Below are 23,550 nucleotides of genomic sequence, written 5' to 3'. Positions count from 1 at the left end.
ATAGGGTTGGGGACCCCTGCTCTAAAGCATGTTTTCAAAAGGTGATCAGATGTCGTCGCTTAAAATCGAGGTTGCCCGTGGTAAAAATGTAACAGAATTCTATCGAGGATTAGTGGAAGCCTGTGGGGCAAATGCTTTACCGTATTGGACAGTAGCACGATGGGTTCAAGCATCTCGTCTTTTTCGTCAGTAAGCCTTTTGAAAACATGCTTTAGGGCGATGGAAACGAAACTCCTCACTTTAACGCCACACAACAACTACCCTTCTAAGCAGAACGACTGTTTTTTGCACTCTACACATCGACAACAGCGCCACCTCATTGTTCCCATATCCTATTTGCGCAAGCCCACCCTTCTGTGAGTTTCAAGGTTAAGTTGCCACTATTTAATTTACAATCCTCGTATATATNCTCGTGTTTTCTCGTAAACTCTTGAGCTGTGGCGTTTCATTAATCATTATATTGCATTTCGTAGAATTTGCAGTCATAACATAATGAATTTTCTGTACTTTTATTGAATAAAGAATCTATTTACAAATTATATACAATTGGAGCAAAGCTCCGAGACACATCTTTTATCCTTCCATATCCAAAATATAAGTGTTCCCTTTTTTAACGTAGTTCATGTGATCCATCCAGACCTCTTTTGTTTACATGTTAGAAGCGGGTGCGCCGTAAGATCTGAAGACCAGATGGAGATGAACTAATATCTCAACATAGTCTTGATTTTAATGGGAATTCAGCTTCGTTACGATATTTTACTGCGTGGTGTGGATTCATTTTACAAATAAAGATTTCATCGTTATTCAACGGAACTTACTATATACGCGAAGGGCTAAGTTAAGTAGGTGAAAGAGAAATTTAATGTTCTCAGAAACCAGATAAGCTTATCTGCAAATAGATATAATTCTTTTTGAGTTTAGTCTCAAAAGATCCTTTTAATTTTATTGAGCAAGTATTTTAGATGTTATATATATATATATTGGCACAGAAATATCCGCTATGCTGCGATCTCAAAGTTTCGAGCTGGAATAAATAGCTTCAACGAGCACAGTATCTCCAATGGTATTGTTACTGATTTCTTCACTAGTCGAAATAGTGGCGATGATGTGTTCTGCGATTGAATGAACTTTTTGTTGAAATAAATCAAAACAGATTTAGCGACAAGCTCCGGGCAGAGATAAATCTTAGTCTGACTAACTAACTCCACTGTACTCCATTCCCCATTTTATATAATTTTTCACAGTATCTCCGAAATTCTCGAATTGTCTCAAAGACGACAGAACGTCTAGGATTCCAGAATCATCTCGTTAAGACCTCGCGAATGACAGCCAGTCTCGAAAACTATACTGGGAGGACAGAAAGGAACCAGTCCGTAACAGTATCACGTGAATTTGGTTTCAAAAGTACAACCCTATTATAGTAAATGTTTTTTCAGTATTCTGAGAAATACCGTGAGAANTTTTACATAGTAATGGACGTTTGACCGACCATCTAAAGCTAAGCACATATGGCGCTAGGGGGGCCCCCAAAGAGGTTTTTGCCCCGGGCCCCAATCAGGCTAAGTCGGGCCCTGAAACCCCTCCCTTGCGTACGCCACTGGGTTTGGCTAACAGTCCCAGTGTTTTTCAAAGATATATTTTGCATGTGTTTCGAGATCTTATTAAAGATGAAATTGAAGGTTTCGCTACGTTAAAACGTGTTTTAAAAACAGCTGCTGATAACGGATTGGAATTAAATTCCTTTCGTCTAGTAGTAAAATTGCTAGTAGTTTTGGTTTCGCAGCATTTCTACTTCAAAAAGCAGACAATGGTAAATTTTATCCAATCCATTATTTTAGTAAAAAAACGTCCCAACAACAAAAGAAATATAGTAGCTATGAATTAGAAACTCTTGCCATAGTTGAAGCGCTTAAAAAATTTCGAAACTATTTGCTAGGTGTAAAGTTTAAAATTATAACCGATTGCGCTGCTTTGCAAAGCACAATGAGTAAAAAAGAAATCATCCCTAAAATTGCGCGGTGGGCGTTGTATCTTGAGGAGTTTCACTTTGATATGATACATCGGCCTGCTACACAAATGAAGCATGTTGATGCCTTAAGCAGAAATTTTGCTCTTATAATTCAGCATGATGAGGTAACCATGAAAATAGCAGCTGCCCAAAAAGAAGATGAGCAAATAAACACTATTAAAACATTAATTGCCAATGGAAATGATAATATACACTTTATTAAAAATGACATTCTTTATCGATACGATAATGGCAGGGATCTTCTAGTAATACCAGACGCGATGCAAAATATTATCATTAAAGAAGTTCATAGTAAGGGACATTACGCACTCTCTAACTGAAGAAGCTATTAAACAAAATTATTATATTCCTGGTCTAAAAGCGAAAATACAATCTGTTCTAGCGAATTGTGTTGACTGTATTCTATGCAACCGAAAGCGAGGCAAGAAGGAAGGTTCTTTACACCCGATTCCTAAAGAAGATGTACCTTTAAGTACATACCACATTGACTATTTAGGTCCATTGCCTTCAACAAAAAAGAAATATCAGCACATTTTTTCTGTGATTGATGGTTTTTCAAAATTTGTATGGCTTTACCCCGTCAAAAATGTAAGTGCTCAAGCTGCTTTAGAGAAATTGCAGTTACAAAAGACAACTTTTGGTAATCCCTCCAGAATTATATCAGACCGTGGTGGTGCATATGTGTCTAAAGAATTTAAGGACTATTGTCAAGAAGAAGATATTCAAAATATTCTTATTACTGCTGGAGTACCTCGTGGAAATGGTCAAGTCGAGAGATTGCACGAAACTCTTATCCCTATTCTCACAAAGTTATCCATCTATAATCCAATGGACTGGTTTAAACACGTAAACGATGTACAGCGATTTATTAAAAGTTCAGTTTCCACCAGTACAAACAAAACGCCATTTCAACTAATGATAGGAATACCCATGAGAAACAAAGAAGATTAACGGATTAAAGAAATTCTAACTGACGAATATGAAAACTACTTTATGAAACAACGAGAAGATCTTAGAAGCGATGCACAGCGACGAATTATAGAAATTTAACAGCAGAATAAATCAACCCACAACAGAAAATGTAAACAACCCCGCAAGTACAGAAAAGATGACTTATAAGTGGCGATTCAAAGAACACACCTTGGAACTGGTTTAAAATTGCGTCCCAAGTTTCATGGTCCTTACAAGATTGTTAAAGTGAAATCCAATGACCGATATGAAGTAGATAAAGTTGGGCAACATGAAGGTCCTAACTTAACAACCACTGCTGTAGACTATATGAAGCCATGGACAAATTAGTGCATATTTACTGATGGAACTATGCAGCTTTGATTTTTTTCCTTCAAAAATTTGCTATGTATTTGTTATGTTTGTTTTGTATACAGCTTTGTTTTTTTTCTTCTCTTTACAGATTTTTTTAGTCATTCTGTTTCGAGGACGAAACCCGTAGGATGCCCGAGTGTAACATGCGAGACTACAGCCTCTCTGTTAGTACGCCAGATGTCGCTCTCATTAACGAAAAGCAACGAAATTTCTCGATGTAAATGAAGACTTAGTCAGTTGATGTGTAGTTTCTAAGTGAAACTGGTTGTTTTTAGGTAAAACTTGAAACCTGTGTGGTTCGAACCTAAGTGGTTAGAGTCTATGTGACTCATGTTATTATTGAAGAATAAATATTATTGTTATTGATCAGATCGTTGATTGAATTAGTTGATGATAACCAACATCATCACATTATGGTGTAGTTTGAAGTAACTCGGCATATATACCTGATATATATATATGAACAATTCTACAAATAAACGCCAATTAGAAAGAAAAAAAATTGGGGGGGGGGACACGCTATTTCTACATGAATTTTCTTTTTACACCCTAAAAAATCGTGAACATAAAATATTTTCTTTGTGACATAGTCACAAAGAAATTGTCTATTTCTTTATTCCTATTGAATTCATGATGTTTCACGTTTATTCAGTGGTAAAGCCAAAAGTAATAGTAGTATTTCCTCCACGCTTTTGTTATTCATAGATTCACACTCACAGAAATAATGTTAGTTTTTAAAACTCAAAAAATCTAAGCACCCTTTTTTTACTAATTTCCAGAGAATAGGGAAAAAAAGAAATTCGGTCGTTATTTTTAAATGTGTGGTTCAGTTCAGATGTTCTAACGGCTGATAAAATAATTCGATGTGTATTTGGAAGAGCAAATGGGACTTCATGTATCGGTCGTTATAATTGTAGGTTTGTAGCATTATGGAGAAGAGTAACGTACTCAAGAGCGTAGACTATATATATATATGAACAATTCTACAAATAAACGCCAATTAGAAAGGAAAAAGATTGGGGGGGGGGTCACGCTATTTCTACATGAATTTTCTTTTTACACTCTAAAAAATCGTGAACATAAAATATTTTCTTTGTGACATACTTTAAATGACAAAATACCAATTTTAGAATTTTTCCGATTTTTTCAATTTATGAACTTTGATTAAATTTTTTATACTTTTTTATACTAAAATATAATCTTATGTTCTGAAATCTCTATATATACATTTTAGAGAGACATTATAATAATATTACTTTTATGTAAATATCGTTTTATCTGAATAAATGGCTCAGACAAATCTGAGCCATTTATTAGCTTTGAATATAGTATATCTTCCTAGATTTTTGGGAATAGTGAGGAAAAATTAATCACTTAAAATTGTTGATTTTTCTTCAGATAAAACCAAAAAAAAAAAAAATAATGTTGTAACAATTAAATTTATTATGAAAGTTGCGGCAAATAATATATAGCGGATATTGTTTTATTAATATTAAACAACTAGCACTAAAAAATGGAGTTACATATTCATTACAAAACAATTCATCTTTTAACAATGATTGCGCAGTGAAACTGGTTTTATTTGGATTCCCTTTTCATCGCAAAACAAATGTTCAACTATCATCTGCTATCTTCCTCAACAACATTCTCCAGTAAATGAAAGAGTGCTGAAATCTGTGGTTTCAATTCATCTTGAAAAGAGTCTAGAGTGTGACTAGTCTTCTGCTTCAGAATTAGTGATTTTAATTTTTTAACTGTATTTAGGGATAGAGGCGACGACCACATTACAATTTCTTTCACGTGATTCCAGTCAGCATCAGTTAGTAATTGCTTTAAGATTAGATCCTTTTTAATTCCTTTCTTAGATAGTATAAGTTCATTTTTGTATCGCTTTTCTTCATTGATATCATCGAAAGATGCATTCAAAAGTAAGGTGGCACTTTCAAGAAAATCTTTACTCAGTGCATACTCTATACAACTACGACAAATAAGTCGAAATTCTGTAACGTTTACAAGAGAAGACAAGTTGTAATTTATAAATTTTTGTAACACATCGCCTTCACTTTTTGATATAATGAACGGCATGTCTATTAATCGCTTGAAAAAATAATTACCCCATTTTCGCAAAAAGTCTGCTTTAAATTGTTGAATTTCTTCTCCAGTCTGGAAATACCAATTCAGAAACTGGTCCACACGCTCAAAGTTGGACAAAAATATTAATGTCAAATAGATCACATATGGAGATGATATTGTTTTCTTAAATGTTTCAATTTCCACAGATTGATAAACCCATCTCAAGAAGGACTCAGCTGCTTGGATGTTACCATCGCATATCCATTCAATACAAATATGCCAATCGCTAAATCTAATAAGCCATGATATTATGAGTCTATCTTGCTCTCTTTGCTCTGTAAGATTTATTTTATAGGGATAACATTCTTTTGGCAAGGTAGATTTTGATAATAACATGTGAAGCGAACTCAGATTGCTGGAGTAAATTGCACGGCGAAATTCAGGCTGACAAAAAATAAAGCAGATAAATAGTTTAATTTCTTCTTTGGAAGCATCATTTAATATAGTAACAGCCACGTTCAGATTTTCTAATTTCAGCAAACGCAACAACACGACGGCGCAAAGAAGTTCATTATTCAGAAATGATTGTCTTAGTCTTAATGGACTGGCACTCCATATTTCTTTAAAAATCATCATTTCATTTCCACTTTCACTCATCTTATAACTAATACTCTGCATTATACATGAATAAATGTCTTCTTGAAGATTATCCAATAGTTCAAAAATAATGGAGAAGAATATTCTTTGATATGGCCAACATTCGAACAAAAACACTAACACGCGAGAATGATTACGAAAAAATTCGGTCATTTGAGTTATACGATTGACATGAGATAATAAAAAACATAAAACATCTAAAGTTTCTGAAGAATACTGATAAATTAAAGGATTTTGAAAAATTAAAGGATTTTGAATACCCACACGTCGAGTAGCTTGCAAAAGCCATTTACTCAAATTATCGTTTTTCTCCTGCTCTGACAATTTCTTCCAAAAATACTTTAGGGCAACTATGTTATTTACATTAATCGAACAAGCAATCATATTTACATCAATACTAAGCTTATCATCGTATATGTTTTCATGATCTATGAGTCTAGTTAGAAAACTCCCTAAATTATTCTCGAGGACACATGTCCAATATATTATAAAATGACAAGTGTACATTTCTCCGAGCCGAGCGATTCTAAATCGGTTTCCAAATTCTTCTGAAATCTTCTCCCAAAAAATTGAAGCATATTCCCCTAAACAGTGAGAGCAGGCTATCGCATACAAACGGCAAATATCTAAGCCTCCGCTATCGAATAATTCCGTACAGGATTTCACTATGTCAACTGTCCCCTCAACTGTCCAATAAATTGTACCACGCTTCATGTAATACTCATAGAGATTTCTTTGATTTCCTGTCCAACTACGGTAAATACGAAACACTTTCAGCAACTGCAACTTAATGGGTCGAATGACGTATGAGATTTCGGTTTTCAGCGATGAGGGCAAAGAGCTATCGAACAATTTTCCTAATATTCTTTTCTCTAACTCATTCATCCCTCGAGATCCGTTATCGCGTAAGATATACGTTAGTTCATTCCTTATATCAGGCGCCGTCCATAGCCCAATTGCAAGCGACACTATTGCACTACGCTGCAGAGAAGGAGGTTCTGAAAAATTGTTTATGAAGTCAGTTCTTTCAGTCGATTCTGTTTTTAAAGTCTTGAGTGTCCAGTTTCTAGATCTTTTTTCTTTGCGTACTCCTTCTGTAAAATACAATTTAGTTTTGAATTAAAGATTCGTATTAAAAAGAGTCCAAAGAACATTAATGCATGCGTACTTTATCACGAACCTAAGTCAATATAACATGTTAAGCAGAAATCAAGTATTTTTTACAATTACCTAGGCTATGTCTTATGCAATTTAGTTACTATTTTATGAACTAAGGTAAACAACGTTTAAGAGCACAAAAATATATAAAAATACAGACAGTTGTTTCGGATGCCCAAAGGGCAACCTTCATCAGTGCAACAGAAAGAAATAAGAGAAAACACGGTAAATATATAGAGAGAAAGATGACGTCACAAGAGGGTTTAGAGCAACGGACAAAAGGAGGGAAGGGTGAATGGATGACGACGAATTGGAAGCAAGGAACAAAAAAAGCTATGCGAAGATAGCCCCCGAAAATGAGGAAATTCAAAAATTCAAACTGCATTCGTTTGACCATTTTTTGACCACAAATGACCACCTTTTAAATTTTTTTGACCACCCTTATTTTGGACATAATCCTGAAAATTAAATTCGGGGGCTAACTTCGCATTTTCACGCCAAATGAATAAAAATCAAATTTTTATATTATATTCGNCATTCTTGTTTTTTGACATAAACTTCATGTTTCTTGACACGGCACTTTAAGGCACGCTTAGCTTGGCCAATATATGAAAGGGGCCGGGATAGCCTGGTCGGTAGGGCGCTGGGCCCATATCCAAGAGGTCGTGGGTTCGATCCTCTCCGGCCGAAGACTCCCCGTGTAGTAAATGGTGACTGATGCACTTTAAATCTGTCGAGTCTGAAAGTCCTCCATGTTTCCACAACAAATCAATACCTCTGGGGGTACTGATCCAGGAGTTTCCTTGTCTTCTGGATTGGTTCAAAATTACAAGGCTACGGAGTTGAACGTAAGTAGTCGTAAACCCATGAAATTGGGTCGGCTGTTCAACGACGGTTATAATATAATTATAATATATGAAAGGCCACTTTGACAATTAATTTGGTATATACCCCAGCTATTTTGACTGTCAAAGGGCTGTTTGAGATTAGAAAATTTTATCTTATTAATAGGACTGAAAATAATATTAAAATCAAACTTTTTTAGGATATTAGCAACTTGCCGACTTATTTTGGGGAAATAGGGTAAAATGACTAAATTGTTAGAAAATTCTTTGGAAGGTTTATCGGTAGGCGATTGTTTAGTTAAGTTTTTATAAATATTATCAATAATGTTAGGAGAATAATCTCTGTCATGAGCAATGGCTTTGTAATTTAATTCTGCATCAAGAAAATCAATGTTGGAACAAATTTTAACAGCACGGTAAACAAAAGACAGGAGAAAAGCAAGTTTTGGGTTGGGAGGATTTGTAATGAGGGGGAAGAGAAACAGCAAAAGGTTTACGAAAGACAGTAGTATGGAATGAATTATCATACCGAGTCACAAGAACATCTAAGAAAGGAAGTTTTTGATCAGTCTCTAATTCAAAGGTGAACTGAATGCATGAATCAATGCTATTCATAACATTAGGCATTTGGTCTAAATTACAATTATTTTCATCTAAAAAAACAAAACTGTCATCAACATATCTTTTATAAAAGGGGAAAATTAAAATTTTGAATAGATTTACTTTCAAAATAATGCATATAGATGTCACTAAGTATAGGGCTCAAAGGATTTCCCATGGCAAGACCATTGGTCAGATGGTAAAATTTGTTGTCAAAAGCGAAAGTATTTTGTTGTAAACAAACACTGGTGAAGTTAACATATTCATCGACCTCATATTGGGAAAAATGATATTCCGAAAGTCTAAGTTTTAGGCATTCCAAAGCCCCCTCAACAGGAACATTAGTGAACAGTGATTTGACATCAATGAGGCCATCAAATAATCATTAGGTTTTAGATTTTTAACTTCTTTGACAAACTCAAGGGAATTTTTGATAGTGAAATAATTATTACCAAGAAGAGGGGAGAAGACAGAAACTAAAAATTTTGCGAGTTTGTAAGACGAGGTACCAATGTTGGAGACAATTGTTCTAAAAGGAGTGCCAATTTTATGTACAAAAAGTATAAAATCTAGCGCAATGAGAAATAGAGGGAGTCAAAACAGCCTTAAGTCTATTGGGAATTAACATAGAGGATTTAATAATTGATTTTATAACATTTAATTCTTTAGTGCTTGGTTCTTTGGGAATTTATTTATAAGGACCATCAAGAATAAGATGTTTAGAATTTTCCAAATAGTCTGTTTTGTTTAGAAAGACAATTTGACCACCGTTGTCAGCTTTAGTAACGATTAAATTGGGATTGAACTTTATATCTTTAAGAATTACTTTAAAGGAAAATTTCAAATATTGTATTTTTAAATATTTTTGTGCTCTTAAACGTTGTTTACCTTAGTTTGTATTTTAGCACAAAGGTCGCCCATTTGTGTATTTACTATTTTATGATTTGTTTTCTTTTTTGCTTTTAAGCGCAAATTTGTACACTTTTTTCTTGCTTAAGAAATTTTTAAAAGTCGGTTATTGAATACATTTTTGAATACCAATTATTAACTACCTCTTTGTGGTATCATGCAGTGGTAGTTCAATCAACTGCAGGTGGCTAGCATAAAATATTATCGTCGAATATTGATGTACGTAAAATATACAGTATCACTGACTCAATATTTTGTTTGAACTTGCAGTATGATGAAAGATTTTAATTTTTATCTGTGGACATATTATATACAAAGTGATGAGCATTAAAAACTCTTATTAATCGTATTTAGTTATACTAAATGTTATTAATACAGTTTTATAATTTAAAAAAAGTTGAAATCAATGAACTATGCACATTTGTGTTCACAGGTACATAATTTTTGTAAGAAATTCAGAGAAAATACGTTTTAGTGTCTGATTTTGTCACTGTAAATATAGCCTGCACAAATTGAGTAGCATATTTAAGTTCACTCCCTTGAACTATTAATAAGTTATTCAGTGTGATTCATTTTACCTTCGTTTTTTACTCACTGCAGAGTGCGCAAAAAAATCACCCTGAATAACTTTCTCTCTAATGGTCGGATTTTCACGTACTAAGTGTCAATCTTAATGGTTTCTAGGGGTAACCTCAAATATGATTAAACATATATATATTTTTTTTTTATATATTTGGATTCTTGACCTGCAAAATATAAGGGGGTAGCTGTAATCCGTAAATTGTGACCCTAATAATTTGTTCCGGAGAGTGGAGGAAATTTTGGTCCCCTTAATATTAATTTCCCTTTTTGTACTTTTAGTGATATCTTAATAATTAAATGAGCAATTTCAAAAAAAAAATTGGACTCACTTATGAAACCCATCTACCGAAAGATAATTTCACTCAAACAAAAATTTTTAATAATTATTTATTATTTAATTTAATTGTGGATGAATTATTTTGAATTATGTTATATTATTATCATTTTGAATTATGAGGTATAAAATTTTTATACCATATAACCCCACGTATTTTTCTTTAGCAAAATTAAAGTTTAAGATGTTTTTTTTTAATAGAAGCCGAGATAAATTAAAATTAATTACTTTTTAAAAAATGATTCGGTGAAAATGTAGAAATATTTAAATGGGGAGATTAATATTTAAATGTGGTTAACGTACGATGAACTTGACTTACGCATGCGTAGCGTAAAATTTCATTATTATTTTTTCCGCTGAGAGTTAATCTTTTTTTTTTAATTATGAAATACGATGTTTCTTTTTAAGTCATCTGAAAATTTACTCTTAATTTAGCAAAGAGATTCGAATAAAACATTATATTTAACGAATGTTGAGTTTTATAAAATCATGTTTCTGATAAAATGTCTGCTTTTTCTTAAAAAAAAGTTTTAGTAAGTTCATTGAATAATTGATACAATTTCAATATACATTCGTATAAATTGAAATGGAATAATATATTCAATAATTATCAAGAAATTACAACTTAAATGAAAATAAAAGAGCTATAAAATGTATCGTTATATCGGATATAATATCATCGAAGATTATGTTTAATCGCGTCTTGATATTCTATGTCACCACCAAGAGAATTTCCGAATCGCGTCAAGATTTTTAAACATCTTAAAATTTCTCAACATGTTATACATCGTCTTAATCTTAAAATAAATTTTCTCATTACCTGGCAGCGCTTGTTTCACACAACCTTTGACCAAATAATTAATTATAGTATTCTTTTCATTTTTCAAAATTTCATTTTATACGCTACCACGTAGATTATTTTTTCAATAATATACTATTGTTTTAGCACTTTAAATTAGGTTTCATTTTAAGTTAAATGCTCGTTTTTAAATTATCATCTACTTGAAAGCTCAGAATTGTTGATAATCAAACTTGCTAGGAAATTAACTGCTGCTTTTAAATTTTTTGATTCAAAACATCCGGTTTTTTGCATACTATTTTTTCAAAAATTGAAGATAAATTATTTGTTTTTTTTATTGTTTCATATCTTATTTGTGTAATGCAAAACAGCTGTCATAGGTGTATCATCCTTGAGTCTGGTTTTCATCTGGAATCAAAGCCTCTTATGATGCTGAGCCGGTAAACTAGGTTGGCACGATTTACCACCGAGGGCTTATTGTCAATGAAATATATAGAACAAAATATAGAGGAAGAGCATCCTCATATTTGAGATGCAATCTTTTCAACTAATTTTTAGTAATAAACTATCCAACTTAGAACTGTGGAAGGTATTTAGAAAAAAGAGATCATACACTTAGGATGTTTGAAACAGTAAAAAGAACTAGCAGAATTATATTTTCAACAATCAAAAAGTTTATGCACATTTTCTTAAAATTTTATTTTTAAGCAATATTTATTTTTGAAAAATAAATTATAGTTTTATTTATAAATCATTTTTATAGGNAAAAAAAAAAAAAAAAAAAAAAAAAAAAACTCATTTTTATAGGAATTTCTTTTTTTAAAAAACATATGTATTCTTTTAACAGGGAATTCTTACTTTAAATAACATTATTAAAATTTTTTAAAAATTCTTATTTTCAAAAATTTTATTAAATTTTAAAATCATTACTTATTTTTTAAGGGAAATTATTATTTAGAAAAATATTCTTATTTTTTTAAAAATGGTATATATTTTAGAAACATTATTTTTTTAAGTGAATTCGTAAGTGAAATTCTCAGGGTGATAATAATATANGTCTAAATTTTCACAAAATAGGTACCTCTCAGAAAAACCTAGACAGACCCCTGATATATATACCGTAAAAAAAGTATTGAAATTTTTTAATTACGCAATTTTTAACATGCCAAGTCTAAATCACTGCAGTTTTTCGATCACTTTTTTTCAGTGGTTATCGCAACAAATTTCCGACGAAAGGAATTTTAAAAATCACAATTTTTTTTATTTCGACAAAATTATGATACATGAATTTCAAATTTTAGTAATCACTTTAAAGCTCTTTATCTGTGTCCAGTTTATAGTTAATCTAGGTGACTTTTCGATCGTGATTTAAGAGGTTACTATCGGATTTCCACGTGATTTTAAAATTAATTTTTTAATGCATACATTATAACCACATTTGACATCTTAAAAAAAAAGCATTTATAACACAAAATTTCCTTTTTCTGAATTTAGAAAATTGAACTACTTATGAAAATTGATGTCTTAAATTATGCTGAATGCCCCTTCCTCGTTTGAGATGAATAAAAAAAAACAATTAGTACTGAACCACACTACGAAATCATGCATAAATCTGAAACGCGAATACTACCACTATTAAAGAGCTTAGTGGAAGAACCAGGTCAGTGGTATGCTTAGGGGTACTTAAGAATCAGTGAAAATAACATGGTGGTTGTCTCAATATGGGTAAATTAAATGTAGCTGAATTTTTTTTGCTTACACTTTAATCTAAACATAATTTATTTTATTTCATTTCATGAATGTCGTTGGGCAGTCGTCGCACTTTTGGGTTTACGCCTACTAATATTCAACTCCGTAACTTAGAAATTTTGAGCCCAACACAAAACAAAAGAGCTCCTGGATCAAACTAGCTGTGTTGGAAAACGTTTTGATGAAACTCACCCTTATTTGCGTTATATGGCGTGAAAAACCTCAAAACCCTCTCTTGGTTTGTCTGATGGCAAGAGATTTCTAACTCATGATCCTCTACCACTGAGGATATTTTACGTCAGTTCTGTGGTCGGTGCAAACTAGGTGTGGAATTCGTATAGACATGTATGTTAACTACATTTAACATCACTTGAAGTATATATATCTCTTTTAAATAGTCATACTTATTTCCACAATATCAATATAAAAACTGGAATAGTTTTAATACTATCTATTAATATTTGGTGATTAATAAAACTGCACTGACATAGCGAATAAAATATAATTAAATATTAAAGTACGTGCAATAAACTCTTTTCTTGATCAAACAGAACTGTAAGCAAGTCAAGTATCACACTCATATTGGATACAAACTTTAAATGTCGATGTCTAGGTTACATTTTAAATTAGGTTGAAGTGTTTTTTGCCTTTTTACAAGGGACTATTACATTACATTATTGTATTAACACTTTTTGTCTTCGGAAGCTGTACAAAAATGTAAAATTTTAATCTGAAATATAAATTTATACTTTTTAACTACAATGAATGTATTAAACATTATAATTTCTCTTAATCTTGTAAAAATATGAAGAAATTACAAAAGAATATAATTTTACAGACACTTTTTTAGCGATTAATATGCTGACGAAAAAAAATTAGCAAAGAATATTCCAAAATGATGCTTTTAATAAATATTTAGCAGCTTTGTTACACATAGAACTTCATATTTTTGTGTAATAAAAAAGAACTTAGTTAAAATCTGATGTATCATTATCAGGGACATTAATTAAATAAATATCATAATTGAGACTATAACTCTTGAGAAGAAAGCCATCAGAAACTATATTAGGCTTCACCCTTTAATAAATGTGAATAGATATTTAAGAAAAAAAGGTTCCTCAAAATTTTAGTATTGAAAAATAAATAAAATAAATGAAGAGAGGTGTATAAAGAAATTTATATTACATATGAGTTATTTTCATTATCATGCGTCTTTTATTGATTGCTCTAAAAAAAAATTTCATCTTTAACTTTAAATGGTTTCTCTACATAACATATATCTCAGTCTGGCATATGCCTTGAATATATGTAAATGTTTAAAAACACCACATAACCATCAAGGACTGACTTTCCAGAAGCAAAAAATTCCTCTTCGACCATATTTCATAATTGTGTAAAATACTCAAATTACAATGTCATAAGCGAACTTAATAAAAATATAAGTTTTCGCATAATTACTGCGGCTCGAGGATTTCCATTTCTCTTCATTTATTTAATTTTTTTAAACTAGTTAGTTGAATTTTATGAATGTATGGATTCATCAATAAAGAATATTTCGGAAATAAATTCAAACTACCATTTATAATGTCATATGTTTGGTTCATGAAGAACAAGCTTTTTACAAGACTAGCAGATCGAACAATTTACACTTTTTAATTACCATCTAATTTAACTATTAAACATTTTTTTATTTCACAAAACGCATCATTTTTCATTTTAAACTTTGCTTCAACTTTAAACTTTGTTTTGTTTCAATATGATCGCAAAAGTGGAGTTCTCATACCTTATATGCAAAGTACACGCATGAAAGCTAAATTTATATTTCATTTTTTTAGTTCTTATACTTTTTTCATTTTATAATAAATAAATTGTTTAAAATAAAGTACTATTTCTATATTTAAATAAAGTACTATTAGGCCCCATAACTTTTAAAAGCCACATACTATTTATGCATTAAATCAAATAACTTTAGTAATTGTAAGCAAAAAATAAAAATAATAATGGGTGCAAAAAATAAACTCTATAGAAATATGCTGTTAAGTATACCCTAAAATTTAGATAAATTTTGGATTGATAAATAAAAATGCATTTTCAAAAAATTTCAAGTAGAGCGGATACGTTAATTTGTTCGAAGTAATTGACCTTGTAACTACTTAACTTCGATTCCGAGAGTGACTGTCTCATTCAACTTTTGAAATTTTAATTGCAGACATATTTGTTTGACATCCTAAAAAAAAATTATTTTTACGATAAGCAGTAAAAAAAAATATAGTATTGATTTTTTAGATATTTTTAACTAATCTTATAATATTTTTTGCAATCTAAAAGCTATAACCATTTTCTTACGTATAACTTTTTTTAATACCGCGTTCAGTATTTTACTTTAATATACTGTGTTACTAATGTTCACGTCACGAAGTCATTCCTGTCTGGCAAGTCTGGAGAAGGATGTGTTTATTTTTAAGCTCTCGAAAACTGTAATATTTCATGCGATCCCATTCTCAATGGGGATCATCTCATTCCCAAAGGGGCCCATTCTCAAGATTCGCCAGACGTGAATACGGAAAACAAAAATAACCTGAAAAAAACAGGAAAGTATCTTGAAAGAAAATGGAAAATAAAAGTGAAAAGCAAAATTAGAAAAATCGCGGTAGCCGAGAGTGAAACAGGGAATGAATGCGTTACTAGTCCAACCTTTGCTGCATCGCACAAAACAGACGCGCTTCAAAAATTTGGTAGCTAAGCCCGTTATCTAGAATGTAATAAGTATTCATGACTTCTTGGAAATGGTCGAGCTTGCAACTGGACATTGAGGAATAAACCACAACAGCGATTGCTTTGCTGAACAAAATTATAAAATTTCGAAACTTGAAATTACTAAGGCATGAAAAATTTTTACAAGGATTACACTGGACTGGAATAAAAACAATATAATTTTCAAGAATCATTATATCTGTTAAACTTGTAAAAAATACCATGCTGGTTACTCTGAAGCAAAAGGGAATGTAACTGCAAAATTAAAATTTGACGTGCTGAATTTATTTATTTATTTTTGACATTCTAATTCACTTGAAAGTTTTTGTCATTGTATTTTCCTCTCTCTAATTTTTCACTCTTTTTGCAATAAGTAACATTTTGCTTCCTTCTGCAAAAACAGGCACTTGGAAACTTGAATTTGCAAAATGTGATGAAAAATGCACGAGAGAATAAAAAAAAGTAACATTCGTTAAATAGTTCAATAATTTTCAACTGTTAAAATTGTAGTAGAAAATACCACGTGGGACTCTCTGCAATTTTGCAGAAATGCATTTGCTGAAAAATCCATTTTCCTTTATGAATTTGAGGCGATTTTTTTTTTCTTCTGAATTTCTATTTGTTCAAAAGTTTTCTCAATTTTAAGTGCTGTTTCAGCTTTTTTTTTCCATTTTTCTTTGCTTTAAGCAATGAATATTGTTTTAGAAAAAAAAGTTTCCCCTGGAGATCTTAATTTTATCTTTTCTTGATGTAAACTTTAATAAGAAAATAAATATAATAAAAGCGTGATTGGTTAGATGTTGCCAGGCATACATTTTAGCATTTTTATTGAACTTTTTAGGCTATATAAAAGTCTCAAGAGAAGAAAAAAAGTTTCCTATTTGAATTGTTATATGAATTAAAGTAATCGTTATACATATTATTATGTGCGCATGCTATATATTTTTAGCAAGTAAAATTATTTCTTATCTTGCAACTCATTCTGTATTCTTGAAGTATAATTTTTTTCTCAAGTACAGTTGATAATTTTTTAAATCTAGGTATCTATTCATTTCGTTGTAACTAACATGTTAATAAACTGCGTTTGCATAAATTTATAATAATTATATAGTTTATAAACAAAATTATATTTTTTTATCGACTTTTAAGGGGAAAAAATAACAATGATGAAGGATAAACAACCACGGGTATTGAAGATTGGAGCCTCTTAAATTAACAAAAAAAAAAAAAATACATTTAGTTTAAATTTTACCAATGAGTACTTGATCAACATCCAATCATACTTCTTCATGAGCATAATTTAGAATTGGTGTTAAAAATAAAATAAATGCTGCAAATGACCATTCATTTTCAGCGTATTTATAATTATTATCATAACCGACAGGAACATGGTGGTCATTAAATATATCTTTACAACAGTAAGTCTTGTTTTTCAAATTCTAATAATACTTCTATTTTATATTATATAAAATCTAATTATTCGAATTTCGTACAATATTCATTGGTTTGGTGTAATTTTATAAACTTCTGTCTGTATAAATAATTACAAATGTTTATTTGCGTTACAATTGGGTTTTTGCACTTTAGGAAGAAGACTTCCCATATCCCACACATGTGAGCTATGACGTCAACAAAATGGCGCATTAAAAATGAGCAAAGTTTCTCTATACATAAGTTAGAATGTAAATTATCGTTAAATTAATTAAATACAAAGCTGTATCACACATCGAATTTGTTGAAATATAATTCTTTCTCGTCAACTTTTTTTACTTAACTTAGATTTATTGTTTGTTTATGTATTTCATTCTAACCATGATATATTTTTGTTTTAAGTTTCTGAGTACCTGGCAAACTTCTATGCATACTTAGTTTGTTTATGTTCTACATGGCTTCGTGCCAGTCTTTTTGTTAAGTCTCTGTGTAAATATATAGTTAAAGAATTGAAATCTCTGTAAAAAAATTTAGAAAGTGTCACATAAAAGAGTTGATAATTGAAAGGCTTGGCTTATTCGAAATAAAGTAGAAATAACAGTTGCTATCATAAATGCCACGTTTAAACAACTAATAAGGATCGAGATTCCCACATTACGTCACTTGCTAGTAAGCTATTGCTAATATACGGTAATATCGACGAAGTATAGAATACAAATAATACAAAATTCAGTGATGTACTTCATTCGCAGTATATATAAATAAGACAAAGTTTACATCTTCATTTTTACCTCGATAAGGGCTGTTATGTTTAAAACACTTGCTTAAAATACTGGAATTTAAATATGTTGACATTAAATGCAAAACATATATGTGCATTTTCTTAAACAACACAATTTTGCTTGTATCTGTGATGTTTTGAAAGAAAAATATGTTGAAACGTCTGAATCTAAAAAAAAATGTATTGGTACAAACACTGTGTTATTACACTCCCCTGCCAGAATTTTTATCTGTGATAGAATTCGATGAATGAAAACCACTTGTCGATTAATGCTGTTTTATTTATTAATTGATTTTTTAATTTATATTATTTCGCCCATTAGTATTTTTTTTCCTTCATTTTTATTTATAAGGCGGGAGAAACTTATTTACTTCACCGAATTTTCGACTGCTATTTTGTGTGCAAATCAACTGCGTAATGGGACCATCTATCGATGTTGCCAAGTTCGTATCACGTCTGGAGGTCACCAATGTGGGGAGTTTATTATCGACTATGTCATCTCTCAATTCTCAAAAGGTACCTCTATATAGAATTGAGTTAACAAGTCTTTGCTACTGAATTGTTTTTTTCACATTTCTTATTGCATTAGGTATTGGTGTACTGATATTTTACGAAATTTATTTCTAATAAATACCTGGTATACATCACTAACAAAATATACGTATTTGTTTTTTAAACTAATGAGTTTAATTATAAATTTATGTCACAAATTATAATTCATTCCGGTAATTAATAAAAGTTCTTAGGATTCATGGGGCATTTGATTAAAAAGTATTTTATGTCATAAAAGAAAATAAATGTATCTTTATTTTGATTGGTAACAGGAACAGGTAAGATATAAATGCATAACACGAGCAACGTGAATAACATGAAAAATAGCATAACGTGTTGCTTTTACACTCTTCCAACATAACCATGTGTAAAAAGACTAAAAAGTTTTGAGAAAAAATCTATTTTAATACTTACATACCTGCATAAGCTATTTTATTTAAAATAAATATTAAATGTTGAATTCTCTTCTCAAGTACTGGAAGTAACTGCATCGGAAGTTTTACAAAAGATAAAAATGTTTTATTAAAAAACTACACTTCTGATGTTTCAGGATTGAAAAAATTGTTTTAAGCATTTAGTTTTCCAAACAGCAAAAAAAAAAAAAAANAAAAAAAAAAAAAAAAAAAAAAAAAAAAAAAAATCGAAGGGCTGTAAAATATGCAATAATCGTAGCTTTTAAGTAATACGTTTTTATATTTTCCAAAAAAGCATGTTTTGCAAAAAGAAAAAAATGTTCTTAAAAATAGCAATTAATAAAAATAAATGATAAGCGTGAGCAATTTGTGCAGCAGTTATTCTTTTTTGAAAAAAAGTTTTGAAGTTTTTTAAAAAAGTGCCTAAAACTAGATTTTCTTAAAAATGTTATATTTTCCTGAACTCGTCGCAATCGCTGATATATTCAAACTTTGATGACGCAAATGTTATTAAATCCACAAATCAATAATTATGTACTATTTACATTATAACTCTTATGAAATTGAACTTATATATCTTATTTATGAAATATTTTAAGATATCACTTTTGACTTTAAATTCATATTCAATCATTGAAGGCAATAAAGTAGTTTGCATTTTACTTCTTATTAAAAAATTGATATATTATTATAATATATTTACTTACAATGCAATTAATCATTGTATTTCTTACAATATTTTGAAACCTAGTCGCAATGGCTGATAAATAACAATTTTGATGACGTGTTAAAATAAATCAACAAATGAAAATTAGCAATGTATTCATAAACTATAAAAAAACGAACTGGCAATCCCGATTGCAATAAAATAATGACTTATTTTACCAAAATTGAATGTATATTTTAAAATATCACCTATGACTCTGAAGTTCAAATTCAATAGCTAAATGCAATTATGTTTACTTCTTGCTAAAAAATTAAAATATTATTATAATATATTTAGTACTTACAATACAAATAATCTAGTTGTATTTCTTAAAATTTTCTGAAAACCAGTCGCAATGGCTGATATATAAAAATGCTGATGACATTTGTGTAATTCAGCAAATGCAGATTCGTAATGTATTCATAAACTATTAAAATATGAATTGGCATTCCCAATTGTAATAAAATAATGACTTATTTAAAGAAATTTTTTGTAAAATAATTATATAATCTGCATTATACCTGCATTTTAATAAAAAAACTTTAGCTTCCGTTTCTTACTTTTTTTCTTAACCTGGTCTCAATAGCTAGCATATGAAAATAGAGATGAAGGGAACGTATATAAATTAATGATTTCAGATTTATGACCTATTCATAAACCGCGTGTATATACATATATATGCATATACATACATACATATACATACGCGCACACACACACACACACATATATATATATATATATATTGAATACTACTTTAAATACTTAGCTCCTAACATCTTAATGTTCACACATATAACATTAAAGGTACTTTTAGTTTAAAAAAGAGCGATATTGCAAATTTTTGCAGAGTCGTAGGTTGTATTATCATAAGAAAGCAATTTTTTTTTCAATTTAATTAGGGCTCGGACGCGTGCATGTTCGGATACATATGCCCATTTTATTTAATTTATAATTAATTTATTTTATAATCAATGTTTAACAGCCAATTTAATTCTGAGTCTACGACTATCACAGCTGAACTCCATAGTCTTCTAACTATATAACCTAACCTCATGTGCGTTACATGGACAGGAAAACCACGAAAACCTCACCTGGAGAAACAACATTTCCGATTTATAGAAAAAAAAAAAAAAAAAAAAAAAAAAAAAAAAAAAAAAAAAAAAAAAAAAAAAAAAAAAAAAAANAAAAAAAAAAAAAAAAAAAAAAAAAAAAAAAAAAAAAAAACGAAAAATTCTCTTTTTTTAAAGCTTTTTTGAAAATACTCTTTTTTCTCCTTTATATATATAAAAATATGAAACATTTCCGATTTATAAAAAAATACGAAAAATGGTCTTTTTTCCAAAGTTAATAAGGAAATACTTATCTAATTCGCTTTTAAATCCAATAAATTTTATTACCGAAAATAAATCTTCACATTAAAAATTATTTATAAGTATTTTATAATAATTCAACTATATATATTCAACTATACTTACCATTATCCTTTCCAATAGCATAACTTTCCATCCTAACAGTTATATGCACCTACTACGTTAGTACCTACTACTCACGTTACTCTGAATACACTGAACTATATTTCTTTTCCTGAGGAACCTTGCCCTCATTAGACTAACCCCAGTGCACCTATTCATCAATATCGAATACGAATTGTTCACTTCCCTGAATAGCCACATCCTTACTAACTCTCAAATGAATGGTTTCTTATCTACCTTTTCTATTCATGCATTCCAAAGCAACAATATTTACTTACTAGTAAAATCGATGCATAGATCGATGACAGATACGGTTCGTCACAAACTTATTCCCCCCAAAATGAACAAAGGGCATTGTAAGGAGTGTTACAAAGGAACACCTGCTACTAAATGATGGTGAAGATGACCCACCTAACACGCTCAAAATGTTTCCCCCACAGAGTTACAGAGGCTATAGGGTTATACTTTTTAAGGGTATGTTCTGAATGCAAAGTCATAAACTTCGTCCGATCTAATATTTTAAAATTAGTTGCATTATTTATATTGTAATTAACTAATTGTAACTATTTAAATTATTTCCGTTATTTATGACTATGATTTAAGTATTACATTCACAGCAACAAATTAGTTAACAAAAAATGATTTATCAATCGAAAACAAATTAAAAAGAAAAAAGTGCATTAACATTTAATTAATTTTAAAATTGTACTCCTTTAAATTTGTTAATGTTGAGCAAGACATTTTGTAGATGCATTCTAATCATAATGACATGAAATGGTTTTTCGCTCTGCAAAAACATATTGAATCAGGAATAATTTGTGATTTACATATTGATTCTGACATAGATTTGAATTTAATCATGAANTCCAAAGTTAATAAGGAAATACTTATCTAATTCGCTTTTAAATCCAATAAATTTTATTACCGAAAATAAATCTTCACATTAAAAATTATTTATAAGTATTTTATAATAATTCAACTATATATATTCAACTATACTTACCATTATCCTTTCCAATAGCATAACTTTCCATCCTAACAGTTATATGCACCTACTACGTTAGTACCTACTACTCACGTTACTCTGAATACACTGAACTATATTTCTTTTCCTGAGGAACCTGCTCTCATTAGACTAACCCCAGTGCACCCATTCATCAATATCGAATACGAATTGTTCACTTCCCTGAATAGCCACACCCTTACTAACTCTCAAATGAATGGTTTCTTATCTACCTTTTCTATTGATGCATTCCAAAGCAACAATATTTACTTACTAGTAAAATCGATGAAGTCAGTCAGGGTGGTCCTTTTTTTTGCTCACTGTAATGTTACTAATTTACGACATCTCACAGAGGAAATTTGACTAGGAAAATAAAAAAGCTCTTCATGTTGCCTATTCTTGTCCCCCCATGTCCGCAGTAGCCTATTTTTCCTCTAAATATAATGCTAAACATAAAATACGAATTTTATAAACCTCTAGGTCTTTTCAAGACAAACCATTATAAAAATGAAAATTGTTTATTAGTTTCAAATCTAAAAATTTCAACTCCCGTTATGAAAAAAGAAGGAAATTATAGACTTTTTTTTTATCGGGACATATACCCACATTTTAAGAAGTCACAACTGAAAAAATATACGGAAATTTTTTCTCTACATTCATTGATTAAAAAAGTAATACTCGAATACGCCATCTGGGGAGAGATTGGTTTCATGCCTTTAGCCCTTCCCTCTTCTCCTCTTTTCAGTTGTATAGGAATGTACTACGATAATTTCCCTTTTCTTAATATTTTTCCCTTTTATTTAATAAAAATATTTTTTAAAATTTCTATGATACTTTTCTTTAGAACTATGTTTAATGTAGTTTTCAGTTCCATATAGTTTTTCAAGCTAAAAGATTTTAATCTATGTGAAAATCAAGAGAGAAACTAACGTACTTCCTTCCTCTATGACTTTCCACACGCTAATGGAGAAAGCATGTGAAGTGTTGCCATAGGAAAAGAGTTCTGCTCTACGCCACCTGCAGCCCATTTCGATCGCCAATTTGGACAAGGTTCTATAAAAAAAGGTTTATTTTGAAAATAATTCGTTCTTGAACATTTGGCCTATTCGCGATCGCAACGCTCGAGTACGCCATCTAGTGGGAGACTGAAAATATCGGACATTAGTTCCCACAAAGCCATTGGCAATGACGGAAGCAATTTCATTAGCAGCAAATAAGAAGCAAAATTTCCCTAAGGAAAAGGTAGAACTTCTTGAAAAAACTAACTAGAACATGCCAAACATTGAAGCGGAACACGCCAAGCATTTGAAGAACAATTTCTCAATTCTCAATAATTTTTACCTTTCTATTACCAACAATATAACTTCCAATTTCATG

At 30.3% G+C, this 23,550-nt stretch overlaps 1 protein-coding gene across 1 annotated transcript; it reads right to left on the bottom strand.

Moving 5' to 3' along the window:
* Positions 1-4,819: 4,819 nt before the first annotated feature.
* LOC122272832 (uncharacterized) lies at positions 4,820-21,407 on the bottom strand. Its single transcript, XM_043056845.2, has 2 exons — positions 21,174-21,407; positions 4,820-7,176 (listed from the first exon to the last, which is right to left on the bottom strand). The coding sequence occupies exons 1-2, from the start codon at positions 21,202-21,204 to the stop codon at positions 4,973-4,975; spliced, it is 2,235 nt and encodes a 744-aa protein (XP_042912779.1). The 5' UTR covers positions 21,205-21,407; the 3' UTR covers positions 4,820-4,972.
* Between the last annotated feature and the right edge of the window lie 2,143 nt (positions 21,408-23,550).

This window comes from Parasteatoda tepidariorum, chromosome 5 (genome assembly GCF_043381705.1).
Source record: "Parasteatoda tepidariorum isolate YZ-2023 chromosome 5, CAS_Ptep_4.0, whole genome shotgun sequence".
Classification (NCBI taxonomy): Eukaryota; Metazoa; Arthropoda; class Arachnida; order Araneae; family Theridiidae; genus Parasteatoda; species Parasteatoda tepidariorum.
Note: the sequence above shows the minus strand (reverse complement) of the source record. Positions and strands in the feature narration are given on the sequence as shown.